This window comes from Pristiophorus japonicus, chromosome 10, assembly GCF_044704955.1.
Source record: "Pristiophorus japonicus isolate sPriJap1 chromosome 10, sPriJap1.hap1, whole genome shotgun sequence".
In the NCBI taxonomy this organism is placed as follows: Eukaryota; Metazoa; Chordata; class Chondrichthyes; family Pristiophoridae; genus Pristiophorus; species Pristiophorus japonicus.
The window spans coordinates 129,678,915-129,701,430 of NC_091986.1; the positions used below are offsets into that span (position 1 = coordinate 129,678,915).

The following is a 22,516-nucleotide window of genomic DNA, read 5'->3' on the forward strand; positions in this document are numbered from 1 at the left end:
TAAAGGAGCTGCAGGCATGTAGAGTCTTGCTACAACTTTCTTACAACAAATTGCATCTGGTTAGAAAGAAAATTGCAATGCATTACTGGCATTTAATTTGTTAAGTGGAAACGCCCCAGTACTTTTAAGACTCCTGGTACTTTACTGGTTTGATCTGAGCCTCACTTTAAAAATAAAATGCTACCAAATTGTGATGTGTGATCAGGTTGAAATTTCCTTGTAATTCCATGCTATTGTAACATTCATGTCATTACATGCAGTTAATATTGAATAATTCTATAACAGTTAGGAATTATCAGTTTTGTTACATCTGCTTTGAAATTACTTGAATAACCTTTTTTTTTTTATCCTAGCACAAAAGAGTTGCTAAAAATGAATGCACTTTTTCAAATTGATGTCCAAACCATTGTATAAAGAGGATTTGAGAATGATAAATTATTGTAGATTATAAACTCATTATTTTGTTGGCATAAGGCACAAGACTTTATTGCTTTTTATACACTGAAATAAAGTAAAGGAGTAAGATCTTACTCTTTGGCCTAATTAGAAAACATTGCCACTTTCAAGTCCTGTCCTTTCGTTATTTTATATGATGTGGTAACATGGGCCCCAAGTTTCCATATGATTTGCGCCTGATTTTTAGGAGCAACTGGTGGAGAACGGACTATCTTAGAAATCGCAATTCTCCACATTTTTTTTCTGCAGTTCTAGTCAGGTAGAACAGTTTCACTTTGGAACAGAATTTTTTCTTCAAAAGGGGGCGTGTCCGGCCACTGACGCCTGATTTCAAAGTTTCCACAGTGAAAACGTACTCCAAACTAACTTAGAATGGAGCAAGTGAAGATTTTTGTAGAACTGAAAAAACCTTGTCTACACATTAAAAAAATCAGGCGCAGGTTACAAATTAGGCATCCAGAACGAGGTGGGAGGGGAGGGGGAGGGGGAGGGAAGTCATTAAATTCTATAATAAATCCTTATTTATACTTATACAAATATTATACAAATAAATCCAACTTGAATAAAAATTTATAAGCAAAGAAAAGATTAAATAAACCATCTTCCTACCTGTGTGAAAGTGCTTCAGGCAGGGAGAATGCTGCAGGAAGCCTCAAGTTGAGGCAGCCGTTCCCGCGGGGGGGGGGGGGAAGGGGGCAGCCGTTCGTTCCCGACGGCAGGGGGTGTGGGGGGGAGGGAGGAGGGAGGGAGGGAGTGCGGGCTCGACCGACCGAACGCAGCGGGGGGGGGGGGGGGGGGGGGAGGAAGCCGTTCCAGACGGCGGGCGGGGGGGGGGGGGGGGGGGGGGAAGCCGTTCCAGACGGCGGGTGGGGGGGGGGGGGGAGGCCGTCGGGAAACGGCTGCCTCAACTTTCTGAGGCTTCCTGCAGCCTTCTCACTGCTGCAAGAAGCCTCAGTGCTGATGGCAATGTGTTTTTATTAAAAAATGTTCAAAAATTAAACAGCTACAAAGAACTACAAAAATGGCCGAGTGCCAATGTTTCCTTCACACTGCGCGAACGCTCCAACGCGCACGCGCAGGGTTGCCGGCAGGAAAAAAACTAATTTAAATGGTACCCGCCCCCTCCCACTTACAAAATCGGCGCGAGTGGTAGGCTCCGCCCCCCTGGGTGCCGCGCCAGGCAGACATGGAGCTGCAGGGCGCTCCAGAATCGCGTGTTTTTTTTCCGGCGCTGCTTTCGTCGCGAAAAACGGGCGCCCAGCTCGGAGGGGCGCCCGTTTTGTAGCGTGTGGAAACTTGGGGCCATGGTATTGCAATAACGGATTGGCTTTAAATTGATAAAGCTGTATCACTGCTTCAATAACTACTGAGGTTCTTAAGTTTTAGAATTATTTTTATGGAAATCTTTACCAAACAATTTGCAACATCTGTTCCAAGACATTTCTGCAGTACAGATAATTTAACACCATAAACAGGGCCTCTGCAAAACATATTCTGATCTAATTACATTATGAAGTATTTTACAACAGCTGTGTTAATCAAAAGTAAACAGATACTTTTTAAATTCTTCAATCTTTTTAGTGCATTTTAATAGAGAACCCATTTAGCTGTTATTAAGTTTATGTCTACAGTTGCAAAAATTAAATTACCATACAATATCCTTAAAGTGGAATGGCCACTTACAGAAAAATCTACTAGTACTATAGATTAATGCTCCCAGATAACATTATACATTACTAGTTCAATTAAAGTCATTGACAATACCACTATCTGACAACTGGGTACAGGACAAGTAAACCTCTTTAGCTCCCTAAACACCTGACAAATTGGCTAAGGATAAATTCAACGAAAATAAGCTAATCAAATAAGCATATTTACAAATCTATTTTATAGGCTGCACAGTACTTAGAGAATATTATATGAAGACAAAATGGACACACATGTAACCAAACAGTGATTAAAAACTAAATTCCAGCTTCAGTAAACACACCAAATTGCCTAAGCCACTTGTCCAATTACCTTTCTTTAAATAGTGGAAGAACAGGAATTTTGCTGTGTCTAAGCAGGAGTCCCGTGCGTTATCAAATCAATATATTCACCTCTATAAAGCATTATCCATTTTTTTCCATTTCACAAGGTTATTTTAATCAGTTAGAACAGCAATGAAATTAATTAAAAATGCATGACCTAGCATTTTGTTGCACACATTAAACAGTATACAGTATTTTCATTTCTGTTCCAAGAACCCACAAATGGCATTTCTTGTGCTTTAAATCAACACCAATTTCCAATTTATTTTCTTCAGAAATATTCATCGGGGATCTGGACATCCAATGGGACAAGACGAACTGTTACTATTTATTTGATTTTCTAAATTCGCTTCTAGAAATAAAAAGGAGAGAAAATATAAAACTCTAGCAAGGTGCAAAGCCTCAAGTTTTTTTTTTGAAAAGCTAACCATATATTGTTAGATTCCACATACTCAGCCTGCAAATCTGTTGCCTATTTGAAACAATGTGGAGATTTTCTCTGTGCACATGTAGCAAAATCTTTGTAACCATATTTATGATTTTGCTGCAGAGGACATCTTGGGGGTAATTTTGACATTATGCAATAGCGTGAAATTGGTGCTAGTGAATTGGCAGCCCATTTAACATATGTCCCGATTTTTATTTCTGTTGACTTAAAACGGACTGCCGGTTCGCTAATATCCATTTTGCACTATTGCATAAAGTTAAAATTACCTCCTTGCTCCCTAAACGAAGTGCTAGAAAATCTGTGGGCGACGCTTGATATAGTAGCCACAAATGAAGCATGAAGTTCATTAGCTGGGAGAATCATGAAGCATCGAACCCATTATGACTTTCTTCTCTTGCAGTTTGTGTTATACGCAAGACCTCAGATGCAAAAAAAAAGTGTATTTTCCATGTAAAGTGTTTGATGACATTATCCCATTGTCACAACCAAGCAACAGACTTCCTATCTCAGCCTGAATGGAAACTTTAGGTCAACTGGAGGAAGCCATGTCAGCTTTGGCCTCTCTCAATACAAAATGCAACTTAATCTGTACCTTTGAGCTCCAGGAGGATCACTTACTACATTTTACATTTGATTCATATTTAACAGAGCTTTTATGTTTTTGAGATTTAAACCTCAATTAGCATTCAAGGGCTCATCAGCAGTAGAGGATAGAATAACACTATCCTTTCTTCCAGTATCATCTTTCAACCTTCATAACAAATCTGCTTTGTGCAGCTCTGCAATGGCTGAGTGAATTTATTGATGGTGTTATACAGACCAAGAAATCCTAGTCTACTCCCTCGTCTGGTTTCAACCAGGGTACTGCTCAGTGGCTTTCTGTTAGAGAAGGGAAAAATTGGCCAAAGGTTCCTACTCCTCATCACCATCACATAACTCGTGCTGTAAGTACATGTGTGGATGCTGGGTCAAGCCAGGATTGGGTTTTGAGGAGATATATCCTTTGGTCAGATAGTCTGCTGACACTATCAAGATTCATGTGTGAATAAAGGCTTCTGTGATGGAGTATTGGAGGGAAACCAACACTCCAACAAGCAAGAATGAGGAAGAGAAAATTAGTTTGAGAGGGAAAAACCCTCGGCGTTTGGAACAGGACTTGTGACAGGATTTGAAGCAGCTTTTTTGGACTTTGAATTAAAGATACTGCTCTTATAGATGCCCTTACTGTGGATTTTTAATTTAAAAATGCCAAACCTAGATATTAACAGCAAGTGTGCAAAACAGGAATGGGAAAGAAAATGCTTTAAAATTCAAAAGATTTGCAAAAAACAAAAAGGGTACAATGATCACACAAGAGGAGGAAAATGGAACAAGGCCTTAGAGGCAGCACAAGCTGTGTAACATTATGTGCATGGTTGTCAAAGGCAGTATTAAAAAGAATAGCATCTTGTGATTATATGCTGTTTGAATATCTTCACTTGCATGTGAAAGATGAAAGAATGAGGAAAAAGAGAGGAATACCAATGTATATTTCCAGCCAGCTCCAACATTAAAAAGGGTTTTCCTGTGCACATGGAGATTCATGTTGCTGCAGGATTCTGACGTTGGCTATACACAAACAAAACAGAAAATGCTGGAAAGGTCATCTCCACAGATGCTGCCTGAGTATTTCCAGCATTGTGTGTTTTTATTTCAGATTTCCAACATTTTCAGTATTTTGTTTCTGTATTGGATATACATGATTATGTTTTTTTCTGGAGGAGCTGGAAGAAGGTGGGAAACGTTGTTGTTTTTAATGAGGTAACAGAGAGGGTTAATGGGGGCAATGCAGTTGATGTGGTGTATATGGACTTCCAAAAGGCATTTGATAAAGTGCCACATCATAGGCTTGCCAGCAAAGTTGAAGCCCTTGGAATAAATGGGACAGTGGCAGCATGGATATGAAATTGGCGAGGTGACAGGAAACAGAGTAGTGATGAACGGTTGTTTTTCGGACTGGAGGAAGGTAGATAGTGGTGTTCCCAGGGGTCGGTACTAGGACCACTGCTTTTCTTGATATATATTAATGACTTGGACTTGGGTGTACAGGGCACAATGTCAAAATTTGCAGATGACACAGTGAACAGTGATGATAGGATCATAAGGTTTACATTAGCTATGGAAAAGGACATAAGCAATCTAGAGTAAAAATACTTAATTGGAGGTAGGCAAATTTCAGTTGGATAAGGATCGATCTGGCCCAGGTAAATTGGAACCAAAGGTTGGCAGGCAAAACTGTGGTGGAACAACAGGCTGTCTTTAAAGAGAAAATAGTTTGGGTACAGTTGAGATACATTCCCACTAGGGGGAAAGGTAGGGCAACTAAAGTCAGAGCTCCCTGGATGACGAAAGAGGTAAGTAAGTAAAATGAAGCAGAAAAAAAGTGCGTATGACAGATGTCAGGTCGAGAATCAAGCTTTTCTTGATATATATTAATGATTTGGATGTGAGTGTACAAGGGCACAATTTCAAAATCGGCAGATGACACAAAACTTGGGAAGTATAGTGAACAGTGAGGAGGATAGTGATGGACTTCAAGAGGACATAGACAGGCTGGTGGAATGGGCGGGCATGTGGCAGATGAAATTTAACGCAGAAAAGTGCGAAGCGATACATTTTGGTACGAAGAACGAGGAGAGGCAATATAAACTAAAGGATACAATTCTAAAGGGAGTGCATGAACTGAGAGACCCAGGGGGATATGTACATAAATCGTTGAAGGTGGCAGGGCAGGTTGAAAAAGCAGTTAAAAAGCTTACGGAAGCCTGGGTTTCATAAATAGAGGTATAGAATCCTTCTTCTTAGGCAGTCCCTCGGAGTCGAGGGTGACTTGCTTTTACACTAAAAATTTGAGTTCTCGGGTGACTGAAGAGTCCAATGCGGAACCTACAGTCTCTGCCACAGGTGGGGCAGACGATGGTTGAAGGAACGGGTGGGTGGGGGGCCTGGGTTGCCACACGCTCTTTCCGCTGTTCGCGCTTGGCTTCAGCTTGCTCTAGGTGAAGAGACTCGAGGTGTTCAGTGCCTTCCCGGATGCTTTTCCTCCACTTTGAGCGGTCTTGGGCCAGGGATTCCCAGGTGTCGGTGGGAATGTTGCACTTTTTCAAGGAGGCTTTGAGGGTGCCCTTGAAGCGTTTCCTCTGCCCACCTGGGGCTCGCTTGCCGTGTCGAAGCTCTGAGTAGAGCACATGTTTTGGGAGTCTCGTGTCAGGCACGCAGACAATGTGGCCCGTCCAACATAGCTGGTCAAGGGTGGTCAATGCTTCGATACTGGGGATGTTGGCCTGCGCGAGAACACGGACGTTGGCGCGCCTATCCTGCCAATGTGCTTGCAGGATTTTGTGGAGTCTCTGAACCATATAGGAGCGCGGGTATCACGACTGCTCTGTAGACCATGAGCTTGGTGTCAGGTTTGACGTCTTGGTCTTCCTCAGGCGACCGAAGGCTGCACCGGCACACTGAAGGCAGTGTTGGACCTCGTCGTCGTTGTTGACAGTAGGCTCCTGAGGTATGGAAAATGGTCCAAGTTGTCCAAGGCCTCATCGTGGATTTTGATAACCGGGGGCAGGTTGGTCGAGGACCAGGCCGAAATACATGCAATAGGCACTACTTACTGTTTTCTGTCTTTTAACCTAATTCCTATCTATGCTGCCACACTCTCGTGAACCTTAATTTTATCAACAAGCTTTCTATACAGCACCTTATCAAACAGCTGGAAGAAATTTATTTAAAAAAATACATTATGGTGTAGAGATTTTGAAATTACCTGTCTAATAATAATACCTTGTGCTAGAGGTCTTTTATTTTCACCATAAACTTTCCTTTCTTTATTTCTTATTTTCTTTCATGCTTCAGTGGCAGTTTTTAACTCAGTAAAATAAGTCACCAACCATTCAGTGGGCGCGAAATTTGGAACTGTAGCACCTGTTGTTTGGGGACCAAAATGGCGGCCAGCGCACGTGTGCACACTTCTGCCACAAATTGCGCTAGATGCCATCTTGTTAAAGGATAAACAAGAGGTGTCCTTTACCCATGTCTGAAGTCGGTGTTAGGCCATTTGCATATGTAAATAAGGGGTCCAATGCCTGTTTCTGGTCCTTGTTGCAACTTTGGTGTGCCTCAGTGCTGATTGCCTCTGTGAAATCTAACATTAAACACCGTGCAAGTGGACCATTGGGGAGGGGGGGGGGAAGAGGAGGGGAGGGGGGGGGGGGGGAAGAGGAGGGGAGGGGGGGGGGGAGGGGGGGAGGGGGAGGGGGAGAGGGGGAGGGGAGAGGAGATCGAAGGGGAGATCAAAGGGGAGAGAGGGAACTCAGGGAAGTCGGATCATGTTCTTCCAACCCCACTTTACACCCATGTATGAGTTTTCAGAAAGCTCAGCGTGTGTGTTACAAGGGACATCATTAGAGTGGATGAAATCTGGAAGTCACAACACTGTCACTATTCACCATACCCAATAAACCCGTTAACAATCTGTGACCCACACACAATGCCCCATCCATGGCCCGGGGGGGGAGGGGGGGGGGGGAGGTGGATGGGTAAGGTCATGTATTTGCGCTGGAGTAAGGGACCTCGACTGGAACTTGGAAGGCTTTTGCTGGGTTGGTGGAGATCTACCCTCTCTGGCTTCTGAAGTTAAAATGGATCGAATTACAATTTGCAAAGTCAGTTAGAACTTGGGCTGGGCGGTTCCAGTTACAAATTCCAGAAAAATTTCAGAGTGTGGCTTATCCTCCAAGCGGACCAATCAACAATAGGTCATGTGATAATGGAGAGACAATCAGAGATAATGCGGCCATTTTGGCAGTACAAATAAGCCCGTCCATAAATATTGGCCAGGACATAAGGGATAACTCACCTGCTCTTCTTCGAAATAGTGCCATGGGATCTTTTACCTCCACCTGAGAGCGCAAACAGGGCCTCGGTTTAACGTCTCATCCGAAAGATGGCACCTCCAACATTGCAGCACTCCCTCAGCACTGTACTGGAGTGTCAGCCTAGTTTTATGTGCTCAAGTTCCTAGAATGGGACTTGAACTCACAATCTTCCAACACAGAGGCGAGTGTGCTACCCACTGAGCCACAGCTGACACTAAATACTTACTATAATCACCGCTGCTCCTGGTCCAGAGATCTCCGACCTCACTCCCGACATCCAGACCCCCACTCCCCCCTCAAGCCCCAGCCTCTTAGCTCTCCCCCAACTGTACTCCCAACCCCCCAACTGTACTCCCGAGGTCTGTGATCTTGCTGCCCGATCCTTCAACGGTACTCCTGAGGTTTGCAATCTTCCTACACCTCTCCCCCCCCCCCCCCCCTCCCCCAATAGTAGTCCCGAGGCCTGCAATCTTCCTACCCCATCCCCGATCACAGACGCCAAGGCCCACGCGTACCTCCTCCAGATCTCCACGATCCAACCTAATCAATCACCTAATTGGAGCACTAATCTATCCGGGCTCCGACTGCAGCACCATCTACATTATGCTGAGGTCCGTGGCCCAATCCGGGGCTCCCCAGACGTCCCCACTGAGTGCGGGCTGTTAAAACTGTGCAGGTAAGACACCCAAAAATAGGTGCGCTTGAATTTCTAGGCCTGTATGTCTTACAAACCTGGAAGTTACTGTTGGAGATAACTAACATCCAAGTGATGTGTGTGGCAAAGATGAGTAATATTGGGAGCATAGCGTAATGCATGCTGCCAAATTACTGTTGAGGGGAAATGCAAAATATGCATTAAGCTGGTTATTGCCTGGATTACATGGAAGGTTCATGCACTGCACGAGATGCGTTCCTAATGCCTATATTGATCAGGCGATTCAGGAGAGACAGATTAGCACATGTCTGTAGTGACAGCTGAACTTACAATTGCTGAAATCGGTGGAAAATGTTTGTTGCATTCAGTGTCCCTCTAACACTGCACCTAACTGTGGAAGACTAGCAAGAAGAAAACAATACTCTAGGCCTTGGGTAGTACACAAGGTGTACAGTTTAGTTCTGCCACTATGCTATTATATCTAATGACAAGCCACAGCTACCTGCATACGACCACCAGCACAGAATCATCCAGGACAATGCCTGCTTCAACAGCTCCCACATGCTTTTATTTTATGTCAATAATCTGTGGTGGCCTTACTTGAAGGTCATCTTTATTATAGTCAGAAACATTGCACATTTATACTTACCAATTAAAGCTGCAGCTTCATCCTCTTCCATTAGTCGATCATCGTGCTGTAGTGACTCAAAGGTTGGAGAGTTTGGGAAGATGCTCGTTTCAGCTCCTGCTCCTTCTTGTAAAGCAACATTTGAATTGCCAACTGGGATGCTGTCAGGCACCAATTCTGGTATAACTACTTCAACATTTTCATGCGCATCCACCTAGCACAGATGTAAATAATGAAGACAACAATAGACATTTAATGTAGAAAAACATCCCAAAGCACTTCAGAAGCGTGATCAAAAAAACTGAGCCAAAGAAATAGATTAGGAGAGGTGACGAAAAGATTGGTCAAAGAGGTGGGTTTTAGGAAGATCATAAAGAAAGAGGAAAGTGGAGAGGGGTTTAGGGAGGAAACTTCAGAGCATGGGATCTATGTGGCTGAAGGGACTGCCGCTAATTGTGAGGCAATGGGGAGGGTTGAAGCACATGGGGCAGCATGTAGATGAGGAAATAAAGAGGCTAAAGATAGAAGTTTGGGGGAGATAGTGCAGGGAGGGAAAGAGAATCCATTGCTGGAAACGGTCTGACTTTGATCAGATAGTTAAGAGTGGAACCAGTAAGAACAGTTACACCAAGCTGGAGTAGAGACACTGGAGACAGTTGGTGTGGATGCCTATACTCTCTGGAGTTTAGAACAATTAGAGGTGATCTCATTGAAACATAAGGTTCTGAGGGGGAGTGACAGGGTAGATGCTGAGAGGTCTTTTCCTCTGGCTGGAGAGTCTAGAACTAGGGGTCATAGTCTCAGGATAAGGGGTCGGCCACTTAAGACTGAAGTGAGGAGGAATTTCTTCACTCAGAGGGTTGTGAATCTTTGGAATTCTCTACCCCAAAAGGGCTGTGCATGCTGAATTGTTGAGTATATTCAAGGTTGAAATGGATAGCTTTTTGGACTCTAGGGGAATCAAGGGATATGGGGATCAGGTGGGAAAGTAGAGTTGACGTTGAAGATCAGCCATAAATCGTATTCAATGGCGGAGCAGGCTCGAGGGGCAGAATGGCCTACTCCTGCTCCAAATTCTTATCTCCATGTTTAAAAAGGCTGCAGTGAGGTCAAGAAGGACGAGGAGGAATAATTCACTATTGTCACAGAGAATATCGTTTATCACTTTCATAGGGTCGTTTCGGAAGAGCAGAAACTGGAGAAATGAAAACAGGGAGCTGCAGGGGTGGGACGCAACAATATTATGGTCAAGGACTTTCAAACATTGAAATATTGGAGAAGGGGCTGTAGTTTGCAAGGACAGAGCAGTCGAGGGTGGGTGCTTTGAGGAAGGGGGTGATGACAGCGATGTTGAAAGGGAGTGAGAGTGCCTGAAGAAAAGGAACCATTTACAATGTCAGTTAGCATGAAACCCAGTTGGGTGGCCAGCAGCTTTATAGGAGTGGGGTCAAGGTCGCAGGAAGTGGGTCTCATTGTCAAGGAGAGCTCAGATAGGGCTGAAGGGGAAATGGAAGAGAAACTAGAGACAGCGAGGGAGGTGGGGGTTCAGATCTAGAATGGGGAGGGGATGCCAGAGGAGGGTTTGGTTTAATGAGCAAAAGGAAGAAGGGTAAACAGCACAGGTAGCTGAATGGATGGTCTCTATTTTAGTGACAAAGAAGTTGATGAGCTCCTCACACTTATTGTTAAGAGGTGAGGGTGGAGAGGGGTTTAAGCAGCTGGATGGTAGTGGATAAAGGAAGCCGGAGGGGTTATCTTTGCTCTCCAGGATGAACATAGAACAATGGAGCGGTTTTAGTAAACAATAGCATGTGTGTGCAAGGAAAGCAGAGGGCTTGGCTATGATGCTCCCTGTGATTAAATAGCCTGCCAACATTCATCATTATAGTTCCCAAATAAACCATATCCAATAAGGAGACAACGCGTTCAAGATATTAAGGGGAACAGATAGGGTAGATAGAAATAAACTATTTCTGATGGTTGGGGATTCTAGGAGGCATAGTCTAAAAATTAGAGCCAGACCTTTCAGGAGTGGAATTAGGAAACACTTCTACACACAAAGGGTGGTAGAAGTTTGGAACTCTCTTCTGCAAATGGCAATTGATGCTAGATCAATTGTTAATTTTAAATCTGAGATTGATAGATTTTTGTTAACCAAGGTATTAAGGAATATGCCAAAAGCGAGTATATGGAGTTAGGCTGTACAACAGCCATGATCTCATTGAACAGGCAGAACAGGCTCTAGTGGCTCAATGGCCTACTCCTATTCCTTCATTCTGATGTTCAGAGAGAAGTGCAGTGGAAAAAATTGGCAAGAAAAAAAGGGGGAAAAAAAGTGAATTGTAGTTGATATAATTTGGCAAATATTCCCAATTGTCCCTTTGGAATTATTCAGTCAGCTTACTGATAAATATACAGTAAGAAAAAAAAGTTGTATTTATATAGCACCTTTTACATCCTCAGGGCAACCCAAAGCGCTTCATAGCCAATGAACTAACTACCCTTGAAGTATAGTCACTGCTGCAATATAGACAAATACAGCAGCAAGGTCTAACAAACAGCAATGAGATAGATGGACAGTTAATCTGTTTTGGTGGTGGTTGAGTGATGAATGTTGATCAGGACACAGTGGAAACTCCCCTGCTCTTCTTTGAATAGTGCCAAGGGATCTTTTGCAGCCAGCTGAGCAGGCAGATTCGGTTCCAGTTTAACCTCTAAGACGACAACTTTCAGTTCAGCACTTCCTTAGTACTGTGCTGCAATGTCAGCCTACATTATCTGCTGTACTCTCTGGAGTGAGGCTTAAACCCAAGGCCTTCTGACTCAGAGGTGAAAGTGCTACCACTAAACTAAGACAGACACTTAATATAAATTATAAATATTTATTCTGCTAATTACACATATTCTCTTTTAATTTCACGCCAGCTGAATGACTATTTATTCCATCCAATTATTTTTGCATTACTTACCACAAAGCCAAGTGCTTTAATGACATCAAGTTTACACATTGGACAGGTTCGGTGCTCAAGAAGCCATGGATCAATACATATTCTGTGGAAAACATGCCTAAAGAATAGATAGAAATCATAAACTGATTATAGCGTGTACTAGAACTGGTTTCAAACCCCAGTTTGCCAGCTTTTTCTTGCAAGTCATGTTCTCCTGGTTTATAAATATTGTGCGTATTCAAATCCTGTTAAATTCATATAAGCAGAGCAAAAAGACCTGAATATAAGAATTTACAACTTCTGTTCCAACAATATTGATGCAGAACCTATGTGGAATGCTAAAACATAATAGGTTGATTCACAATTACAATCTACATTCACTCATTAAAAATTAATCAGAATCAAAAGTACAGAAACCAGAACTGGAAATATATTCATCATAATAGGAAATTTAGCACCACAATTCAGGCATTCTCCTACTTTCTATTCTCCAGGTAGGTATATAGCTAAAATCTCAAACATAACACGTTTTCTAAACTCAAATCATGAATCATTGATGGCTACATTTATTCAGTATGAGAAAACCATGCATGGAGAATTCTAATTGGGTATAATTTCAAATAAATTCTAACAATAACAACTTGCATTTATATAGCCCTTTAACATAGTAAAATGTCCCAAGGCACTTCACAGGAGCGATTATCAAATGAAATTTGACACCGAGCCTCATAAGGAGATCTTCGCACAGGTGACCAAAAGCTTGGTCAAAGAAGTAGGTCTTAAAGGAGGAGAGATAGAGGGGTTTAGGGAGGGAATTCCAGAGCTTTTGGCCTCAGCAGCTGAAGACTCAGTCACCAATGGTAGAGTGAAGAAAATGCACAAGAAGCCAGAATTGGAGGAGCGCAGAGATCCTAGAGGGTTACAGGACTAAAGGAGGTTAATAATGCTGAGGCCTTGAACGTAACTTGATTTACACAACAACTATCTGTGTAGGAGTACAAAAAAAAAATCAACTTTTGGCCTATTTGGTTGGGTCTACGAGCTGTGTACATGACTGTACAAAATTTTAGGAAAATAATGATTATTTAATATGAATAATCAGAGACTCTCTCAAAAATGGAATCCCCCCAATTTGTGCAAATGTTGAAAGATAAAATATTTAATTTGATACTAAGTTTATTTGGATCAATTTGTATACTTAAAATCAGTATAAATAAACTCAGGCCTCCTTAGTGTTTGTTTAAGTGTGCATCAGAATTGGGTAGAAGATTATGTATGAATAAAGAGTCTGGCTAGATACTGTGAGCTCAAAGTAAAGTGTGACCTTAGTCTATAATTGCAGGACTCCAGAGTGCCTCTCTAGCCTTGGGACTCCAGGGGATGAGCCCTCTGGTGGCTACACAAGGTATTTACAGGTTTACATAAATATATATACCAAAGTGTCACTATTCTACCTGCTAAATCCCACCCCTCACCATCTACATTCACTTAATCTTGCCTCAATTTACTACACACATTTCTCTGCATTATTACAGTTGCTATCTTTTGCCCATCAGTTATTCACATTTCTAAAAATAATTTCACCAAATCAGATGTAAATGCATCAGCTAAGAATCCACTTCATCATCTTGCACATATCTGTTGTACTGAGTTTAGACTATAAGTACCAGATATGTACAAAAAAACACCTTGCATTAATCAACAACCTTTCCAGGCTAGTCTAGTGGATTAGTATGCATCTCTCTCTCACCTCTCTTCCCCCATCCTCAAAAAAATGCTCCACAAAGCAAAATCGCAAACTGAAAGGTAGCCATCGAATTATTCGTGCTTAGCCCTTTGGCTGGAAATCCATTTCTCTACAACTTTCAAAATCATTTTATTCTTAAAGTCTGATTTTTCACCTTATTCTTTGTCTAAACGGAACAGGATAGTGATGGGGGAAATGATAACCAGTGTGGCAGGAAGGGACAGAATATATAAAAATGAGAGTGCATCAGAAAGTGGGGTCAAAGCAGGTAAAAATGGTAAAAAGAAAAAACTAAAAGCTCTTTATCTGAATGCACGCAGCATTCGTAACAAGATAGATGAGTTGACGGCACAAAGAGATATAAATGGGTATGATCTGATACCCATTAGAGACATGTTGCAAGGTGACCAAGACTGGGAACTGAATATTCAGGGGTATCTGACAATTCGGAAGGATAGGCAGAAAGGAAAAGGAGGTGGGGTAGCTCTGTTAATCAAGAATGAGATCAGTGCAGTAGTGAGAAATGATATTGGCTTAGAAGATCAAGATGTAGAATCAGTTTGGGTGGAGATAAGAAATAATAAGGGGAAGAAGTCACTGGTGGCTGTAGTCGATAGGCCCCCTAACAGTAGCTACACTGTTGGACGAAGTATAAATAAAGAAATAATGGAGGCTTGTAAGAAAGGTACGGCAATAATCATGAGTGATTTTAATCTTCATATTGATTGGACAAATCAAATTGGCCAAGGTAGCTTTGAGGAAGAGTTCATAGAATGTATCTGAGATGATTTTCTTGAACAGTACATTGCGGAACCAACCAGAGAGCAGGCTATCTTGGATCTGGTACTGTGTAATAAGACAGGATTAATAAATGATCTCATAGTAAAGGATCCTCTAGGAAAGAGTGACCATAACATGGTTGAATTTCAAATTCAGTTGGCGGGTGAGAAGGTTGGATCTCAAACCAGTGTCCTGATCTTAAGTAAAGGCGATTACAAAGGTATGAAGGCAGAGTTGGCTAAAGTGGACTGGGAAAATAGATTAAAGTGTAAGATGGTTGATAATCAGCGGCAGACATTTAAGGAGATATTTCATAACTCTCAACAAAAATATGTTCCAGCAAGAAGGAAAGACTTTAAAAGGGAGAACCATCCGTGGTTAATTAAGGAAGTAAAGGATGGTATCAAATTTTTTAAAATGGCATACAAAGTTGCCAAGATTAGTGAGAGGCCAGAGGATTGGGAATTTTTTTTAAAAACCAGCAAAGGACGACTAAAACAATTATAAAGAGAGGGTAGATGGATTATGAGAGTAAGCTAGCAAGAAATCTAAAAACAGATAGCAAAAGCTTCTATAGGTATATAAAAAGGAAGAGAGTAGCTAAAGTAAACGTTGGTCCCTTAGAGGAGGAGACTGGAGAATTAATAATGGGGAACAGGGACTTTGAACAAATATTTTGTATCGGTCTTCACAGTAGAAGACACTAAAAACATCCCAATAATAGATAATCAAGGGGCTATAGGGAGGGAGGAACTTAAAACAATCACTGTCACTAAAGAAAAAGTGCTCAGTAAAATAATGGGGCTAAAGGTGGACAAGTCCCCTGGGCCTGATGGCCTGCATCCTAGGGTCTTAAAAGAAGTGGCTACAGAGATAGTGGTTGTAATCTACCAAAATTCCCTAGATTCTGGAGAGGTCCCAGCGGATTGGAAAACCGCAAATGTAACGCCCCTATTTAAAAAAAGGAGGCAGACAGAAAGCAGGAAACTATAGACCAGTTAGTCTAACATCTGTTGTTGGGAAAATGCTGGAATCCATTATTAAGGAAGCAGTAGCAGGACATTTGGAAAAGCATAATACAGTCAAGCAAAGTCAGCATGGTTTTATGAAAGGGAAATCATGTTTGACAAATCTTCTAGAATATTTTGAGGATGTAACTCGTAGAGTGGACAAGGGAGAACCAGTGGATGTGGTGTATTTGGATTTCCAGAAGGCATTCGTAAGGTGCCAAATAAAAGGTTAGTGCACAAAATAAAAGTTCACAGGGTTGTGGTAATATATTAGCATGGATAACGGATTGGCTAACTAACAGAAAGCAGAGAGTTGGGATAAATGGGTAATTTTCTGGTTGGCAAACGGTAACTGGTAGGGTGCCACAAGGATCGGTGCTGGGGCCTCAACTATTTACAATCTATATTAATGACTTGGATGAAGGGACCGAGAGTAATGTCGACAAGTTTTCTGATGATACAAAGATGGGTGGGAAAGCAAGTTGTGAGGAGGACCCCCAGGTCCCTCTGTACTGCAGCTTCTCTCCATTTAAATAATAATTTGCTTTTTTATTGCAACGGGATATCGACAGGCTAAGTGAGTGGGCAAACATTTGGCAGATGGAGTATAATGTGGGAAAGTGTGAGGTTATCCATTTTGGCAGGGAAAATAAAAAAGAAAATTATTTAAATGGATTGAAACTACAAAATGCTGCAGTACAGAGGGACCTGGGTGTCCTTGTGCATGAAACACACAAAGTTAGTATGCAGATAGAGCAAGTAATCAGGAAAGCAAATGGAATCTTGGCCTTTATTGCAAGGGAAATGGAGTATAAAAGCAGGGAAGTCCTGCTACAACTGTACAGGGTATTGGTGAGGCCACACCTGGAGTACTGCGTACAGTTTTGGTATCCTTATTTAAGGAAGGATATATGTGCATTGGAGGCAGTTCAGAGAAGGTTCACTAGGTTGATTCCGGAGGGGTTGACTTATGAAGAATGGATGAGCAGCATTGGCGTTTAGAAGAATGAGAGGTGATCTTATTGAAACATATAAGATACTGAGGGGGCTCGACAAGGTAGATGCAGAGAGGATGTTTCCACTCGTGGGGGATCTAGAACTAGGGGGCAAAGTTTAAGAATAAAGGGTCGCCCATTTAAAACTGAGATGAGGAATTTCTTCTCTCAGAGGGTCGTAAATCTGTGGAATTCTCATCCCCAGAGAACCGTGGAGGCACTGTTTTTTAAACATATTTAAGGTGGAGATAGACAGATTTCTGAGCGATAAGTGAGTGAGGGTTATGGAGAGCGAGCAGGGAAGTAGATCTTATTAAATGGCTGAGCAGGCTCGAGGGGCCTAATGGCCTACTCCTGCTCCTATTTCTTATGTTCTTATGTTCTTTCTCATGTTCTGTAACTGCCAGGAGGAGGTGGCTTGTGTGAGTTACGCAAGGATTTCCATTTCTTCTTGTGGAGCAGCGCTTACCTTAGCTTGATCGCCAAGAAATGAGCTCACTTATTTATGTAGAATCAAGGTGATCATTACTGCTCTATAGTAGATCATTTCCCCACTTCAAAATTGTACTTTTATTGCAGCAAAGATCAAGATAGGCCAGAAAATATTCCAAAGCTCTCATTCATCTTATTTGAGGTATTTTTTAAATAATCTTTGTCGTTAGACACATTGATTTCAACCTGCAAGGCCATGTAAAGGAATTCAATGTATTGGATATCACATAAAAGGTGCATACTTGCATGGGAGAATTCGCACAACATCTCGGGATCTATACACTTCAATGCACACAGCACAACCATCAATGTCCAAATCGATTTCCTAAAAAGGTAAAAGTGTTAAGTTAGATACAGTATACAAAACTTCTATTGCAAATTATTTTTGACAGAGTTGAGTTACACTCTACAGATGAAACATTAAATATCAGTGCTCTTTAAAAGACCAAAAAGTATTTGCTTTTTTAAGGATTTTGAATGTTGTACACTATTGAAGTACACATTTCTGTGGATTTGAACTGTAGACAGTGCAGTTTTATAACTTTATGTAATGATTGGCTTGTTTTCCTATATTCTCCAATCTTAAGATGCATATTAGCTGGAGGGCATAATTGGAGAACATGATTTATGGTTGCCTCATGGGCAAGCGCCGAAACAGTTCTTCCAGACAAATAGGGCAGTCATATAGAGCAATTGTCACACATGCTAAATGGTATTGTTTGCACTTATTTTCCAGAGAGGACACTGGGGTAGAAATTGGTATGTGTTGTGCCCGTTTATCGGGCATCTAACGGACACTGACAAATTTTGCAACAGGATGGCCCGTGGCCAATCAGCGTGTGCGTTCGGGCCACTGATAAATTGGTCAAGGCCCGAGTGTTTGTCTAAAACAGGCGTTAGGTCCCTATATATCATATGCAAGGGGCCTAAAGCATGTTGAAGGAGTCCTCTGGAAACTTTGGATGGGCAGAGGTGGTGCTGAGCCTGAGCCCCGATTCTAACTCCAGCCCGTCTCCAGGGACTTACAAGAGGTCTGAAATTCGACATCTTTAATGTGGGAGCCGCCTGTGGAGGGCATCAGGCTCTGGCAGCTCGAGCATAAAATATTAATGAAGCCTGAGGCCCAATTTTAGGCTGGCCTCGAGTCCCGCGACTGGGCTATGGGCCCAGATGAATTTATACCTCTATGACTGGAAAGACGATGAAAAGAAAAAAAACGTACTGGTGTCACTTTAAACAGCACTGAAGTACGCAGCATTCACCATATTTTCACAGCAATGCTAATGTGAGCAGTGGTTTTACGGTCTCCTTAGAAGGGTGACTGAATGCCTGGTTTTGAAAACGCTTATAAAGGAGGAGAGAGAAATGGAGAGGCAGAGGGGATTAGGGAGTAAATTCCAGTGAGTGGGGCAATCTGACTGAAGGTCCTGACATCAATGTTAGGGTGAAGGAAGGGAGAATGCACAAAATGCCAGAGATTCAAGGGATGTAGGGATTTTAAGAAGATGTAGATTTTAAATTTAAGGTATCAGGGAACAGTTTAGGGTTGGGTGAGGAAGATTTAGTGCCAAACAAGATATTGCATTACCATAAATCAAATTTGTAGGTGGCAAAGAATGAATAAATGTTTCAGCATGAGAGGGGCTGAGATAAGGGTTGAGACAAACGATGTTGGGAGGGTGGAAATAAGTGATCTTGAAGACAGACAGGATGTAAAATTTAAAGCTCAGCTCAGAGTCAAACATACAAAATTGATGGGCAGGAATAGACCAGCTAGCCCATCAAGCCTGCCCCAAACAGGACACCAAAGTTTCACACATTCTGGTTCACTGGCTCCCCAGCCAGAGGAAATATGAGAAAACACTTCATATAATTTAAAAAACCTCTTAAATCTCCTTATGGCCTTCTCTGTTCCCTGTCTCTCAACTGTCTCCTCATTACTATACGTGCCCATCCCTGGCATCATCCTGGTGACACCAGGCTGTACCCTCTCTATGGCTTTAATGTCCTTTCTATAATGGGACACCTAAAACTGCACATAAAAGAACATAAGAAATAGGAACAGGAGTAAGCCTTAAGGCCCCTTGAGCCTGCTCCGCCATTTAATACGATCATGGCTGATCTGATCATGGACTCAGCTCCACTTCCCTGCCCGCTCCCCATAACCCCTTATTCTCTTATCATTTAATAAACTGTCTATTTCTGTCATAAATGTATTCAATATCCCAGCTTCCACAGCTCTCCGAGGCAGCGAATTTCACAGATTTACAATCCTGAGAGAGAAGAAATTTCTCCTCATCTCTGTTTTAAGTGGGCGGCCCCTTATTCTAAGATCTTGCCCTCAAGTTCTAGTCTCCCCCATCAATGGAAACATCCTCTCTGCATCCATCTTGTCAAGCCCCCTCATAATCTTATATTTTTCGATAAGATCACCTCTCATTCTTCTGAATTCCAATGAGTAGAGGCCCAACCTGCTCTACCTTTCCTCATAAGTCAACCCCCTCATCTCCGGAATCAACCTAGTGAACCTTCTCTGAACTGCCTCCAAAGCAAGTATATCATTTCGTAAATATGGAAACCAAAACTGTGCACAGTATTCCAGGTGTGGCCTCACCAATACCCTGTATAGCTGAAGCAAGACTTCCCTGCTTTTATACTCCATCCCCTTTGCAATAAAGGCCAAGATTCCATTGGCCTTCCTGATCACTTGCTGTACCTGCATACTATCCTTTAGTGTTTCATGCACAAATACCCCCAGGTCCCATTGTATTGCAGCACTTTGCAATCTTTCTTCATTTAAATAATAACTTGCTCTTTGATTTTTTTTCAGCCGAAGTGCATGACCTCATACTTTCCAACATTATACTCCATCTGCCAAGTTTTTGCCCACTCACTTAGCCTGTCTATGTCCTTTTGCAGATTTTGTGTGTCCTTCTCACACGTTGCTTTTCCTCCCATCTTTGTATCGTCAGCAAACTTGGCTACATTATACTCAGTCCCTTCTTCAAAGTTGTTAATATAGATTATAAATTGTTGGGGTCCCGGCACTGATCCCTGCGGTACACCACTAGTTACTGGTTGCCAACCAGAGAATGAACCATTTATCCCGACTCTCTGTTTTCTGTTAGTTAGCCAATCCTCTATCCATGCTAATATATTACTCCCAACCCCGTGAACTATTATCTTGTGCAGTAACCTTTTATGCTGGCCTAACTAATGCTTTGTATAAATTTTTCATTATTTCCTTCTTCCCATTCCATATGCTCCTATTTATAAAACTCAAAAAAGCTGTTGGCCTTTTTTAATGATTTCATTTACCTGCACTTGTACTTTCAGCAAATTATGTATTTGATCCCCAGGTCTGTATGTTCACCCTCACCTTGTAGTGTCTTTGCATTTGAGTATAAACTCTTGTTCCTCCTCCCAAGATGTACTATCCTATAGTTCTCCACAATTGCAGGACAGGTAGGAGCCCTGTGCCAGCCAAAAGTGAAAAGGGGGAAGGGATGCAAGAGAGGCCAGAGTCTGATGAGTGGAGGATGAGTTTTGGACAAGTTGAAATTTATGTAGTCTGGTGCTTGAGAGACTAAGGAGATTATTAAATTTTAAGGCCTAGAAATTCAGGTAATTTGCGCCTCCTATTAGCACTAACGGGCACAAATGACTTTTGCACGGGCATAGCGTCGCTAACGACTCCCGCTAAATTCCGTGGGAGTTTAATGGCAGCGGTAACCCGTAGCACCCCGCTCTGCTCTGCTGGTGATGAGGTCATCACCATGCACAGCAACAGCTTCAGGGGACTTGAACCGGGCTGCAGGCTGCATGTGGGACACTCCTTAAAGGGGAGGTGGCCGCCATGTATAAAAAAAAAAGTGGTGTCTTCTTTGTCGCCCCGATCATTCAGCCCAACACTCTGCTCGAGTGTCTGGCTGTTGGCAAGGCACCCCTGCACCCAGTGGTTCATGGAGGCCCATTTCATCCCTGCAGCGTTTTCAGCTTGGTCCCTTTCCCTTTAATGAAGGGAAGAGCCCCTCCTACGTGGCAGTGCTACGTGGCCCAGTGCGCAGCGCTGCGCCCCGCTCCCGACGTTATTTTGTGTTTCACTTCTTTTCGGGGGTGGTAACCTGAATTTTGAGAGCAGGGCAGGAGCTCCATGCCTGGCGCAGAATATCCTGCCTCCCGGATATTACCGCACTCTTGCCTCCGAATCAGAAAGTTATGGATTCAAGATCCACTCCAGAACTTAATATAATCTAGGTTGACATTCAGAGGGAGTGCTGCAATGTCAGGAGGTACCATCTTTTGGATAAGTCATTAAACAGCCTTCTAAGGTGGATGCAAAAAAATCCCACGACACTATTTGAAAAAGAGCAAGGGGGGGGTTCTCCTGGTATCCCGGCCAATATTTATCCCTTAACCAACACCACCAATAGCAGATTATCTGATCATTTATATCATTGCTGTTTGTGGGACCTTGATGTGGGAAAGCTGGCTGCTGTGTTTCCCTACATGACAACAATGTCTATACTTCAATTGCTGTGAAGTGTGTTGAGGTTGTGAAAGGCGCTGTTTAAATCCTTTTCTATTGGCCATTTAAATATTGGACATATCAGCCTTGGGCACGGCAGAATGGTGAACAATGGTTCATGTTTATATAACCCCACACACATCTTGGCCATCCCACAGTGGAAAATGCTGACTGAAAGCCATCCACCGCCTGAGAAAGGAGGGGGCGGGGGGGTGGATTCAGAAGGCAATCCAACCATTCTATATACCTATCAGCAGCTGGTCAGAGTGGCAGGGGAGTGGGTTTGTCCACAATCTATGCTGAAGGTAGTGCATGAAAACCAAGAAAGTACATTAAAAAGTTTTAAGTGCCCTAAAAAAAAATATCACAGTGCAATTGGAAAAACAATATCTTACAATAGCACTTTCTGAAAATAACCTGATTATGCTACTGAAATGGATACACGGCAAATGTTTAGCATGGCCCTGCACCACCGGTAGGATCTCACACCCTGCAAGTTGTTGAAAATAATTAAAAATCAAAATCCTGTCAACAGTCAAGTAGTAGAATAATAGTGACTTACCCTATCTCCACGCCTGACAGTATGAAGCTGAAGTTTACTAATAGCCTTCTTGGCTTCTTTCCTATTATTCTTGTTTTTCTTGTTCTGATAACAGATGTTAAAAATTGATTATACTAAAAACTGTCGCAATGTCTATATCTAGAGTAGCAGAGCATTGACCATATCTTCTTTATATACGTTGCTGTTATCCAGTCTGTACACATTCAAAACTTTTTGTACACGATAAGCCAAAATAAAATCGGTACCACAATCCGACAGGTTTATATTCTCAGTGCTTTCTAACTCATGCTTTCATTAGCTTTCCTCATCATGTGACTTTAA

General features: G+C 42.3%; 1 protein-coding gene across 1 annotated transcript in view; it reads right to left on the minus strand.

Moving 5' to 3' along the window:
- Positions 1 to 1,424: 1,424 nt before the first annotated feature.
- LOC139275093 (E3 ubiquitin-protein ligase RNF149-like) overlaps positions 1,425 to 22,516 on the minus strand; it is a 68,388-nt gene continuing 47,296 nt past the window's right edge. The window contains exons 4-8 of the mRNA XM_070892084.1: positions 22,196 to 22,279; positions 17,348 to 17,430; positions 12,103 to 12,199; positions 9,155 to 9,347; positions 1,425 to 2,838 (exon numbers count right to left, since the gene is read on the minus strand). Coding sequence (XP_070748185.1) covers positions 2,768 to 2,838; positions 9,155 to 9,347; positions 12,103 to 12,199; positions 17,348 to 17,430; positions 22,196 to 22,279 — 528 coding nt within the window. The 3' untranslated portion in view covers positions 1,425 to 2,767. The remainder of the gene's footprint in view (positions 2,839 to 9,154; positions 9,348 to 12,102; positions 12,200 to 17,347; positions 17,431 to 22,195; positions 22,280 to 22,516) is intronic.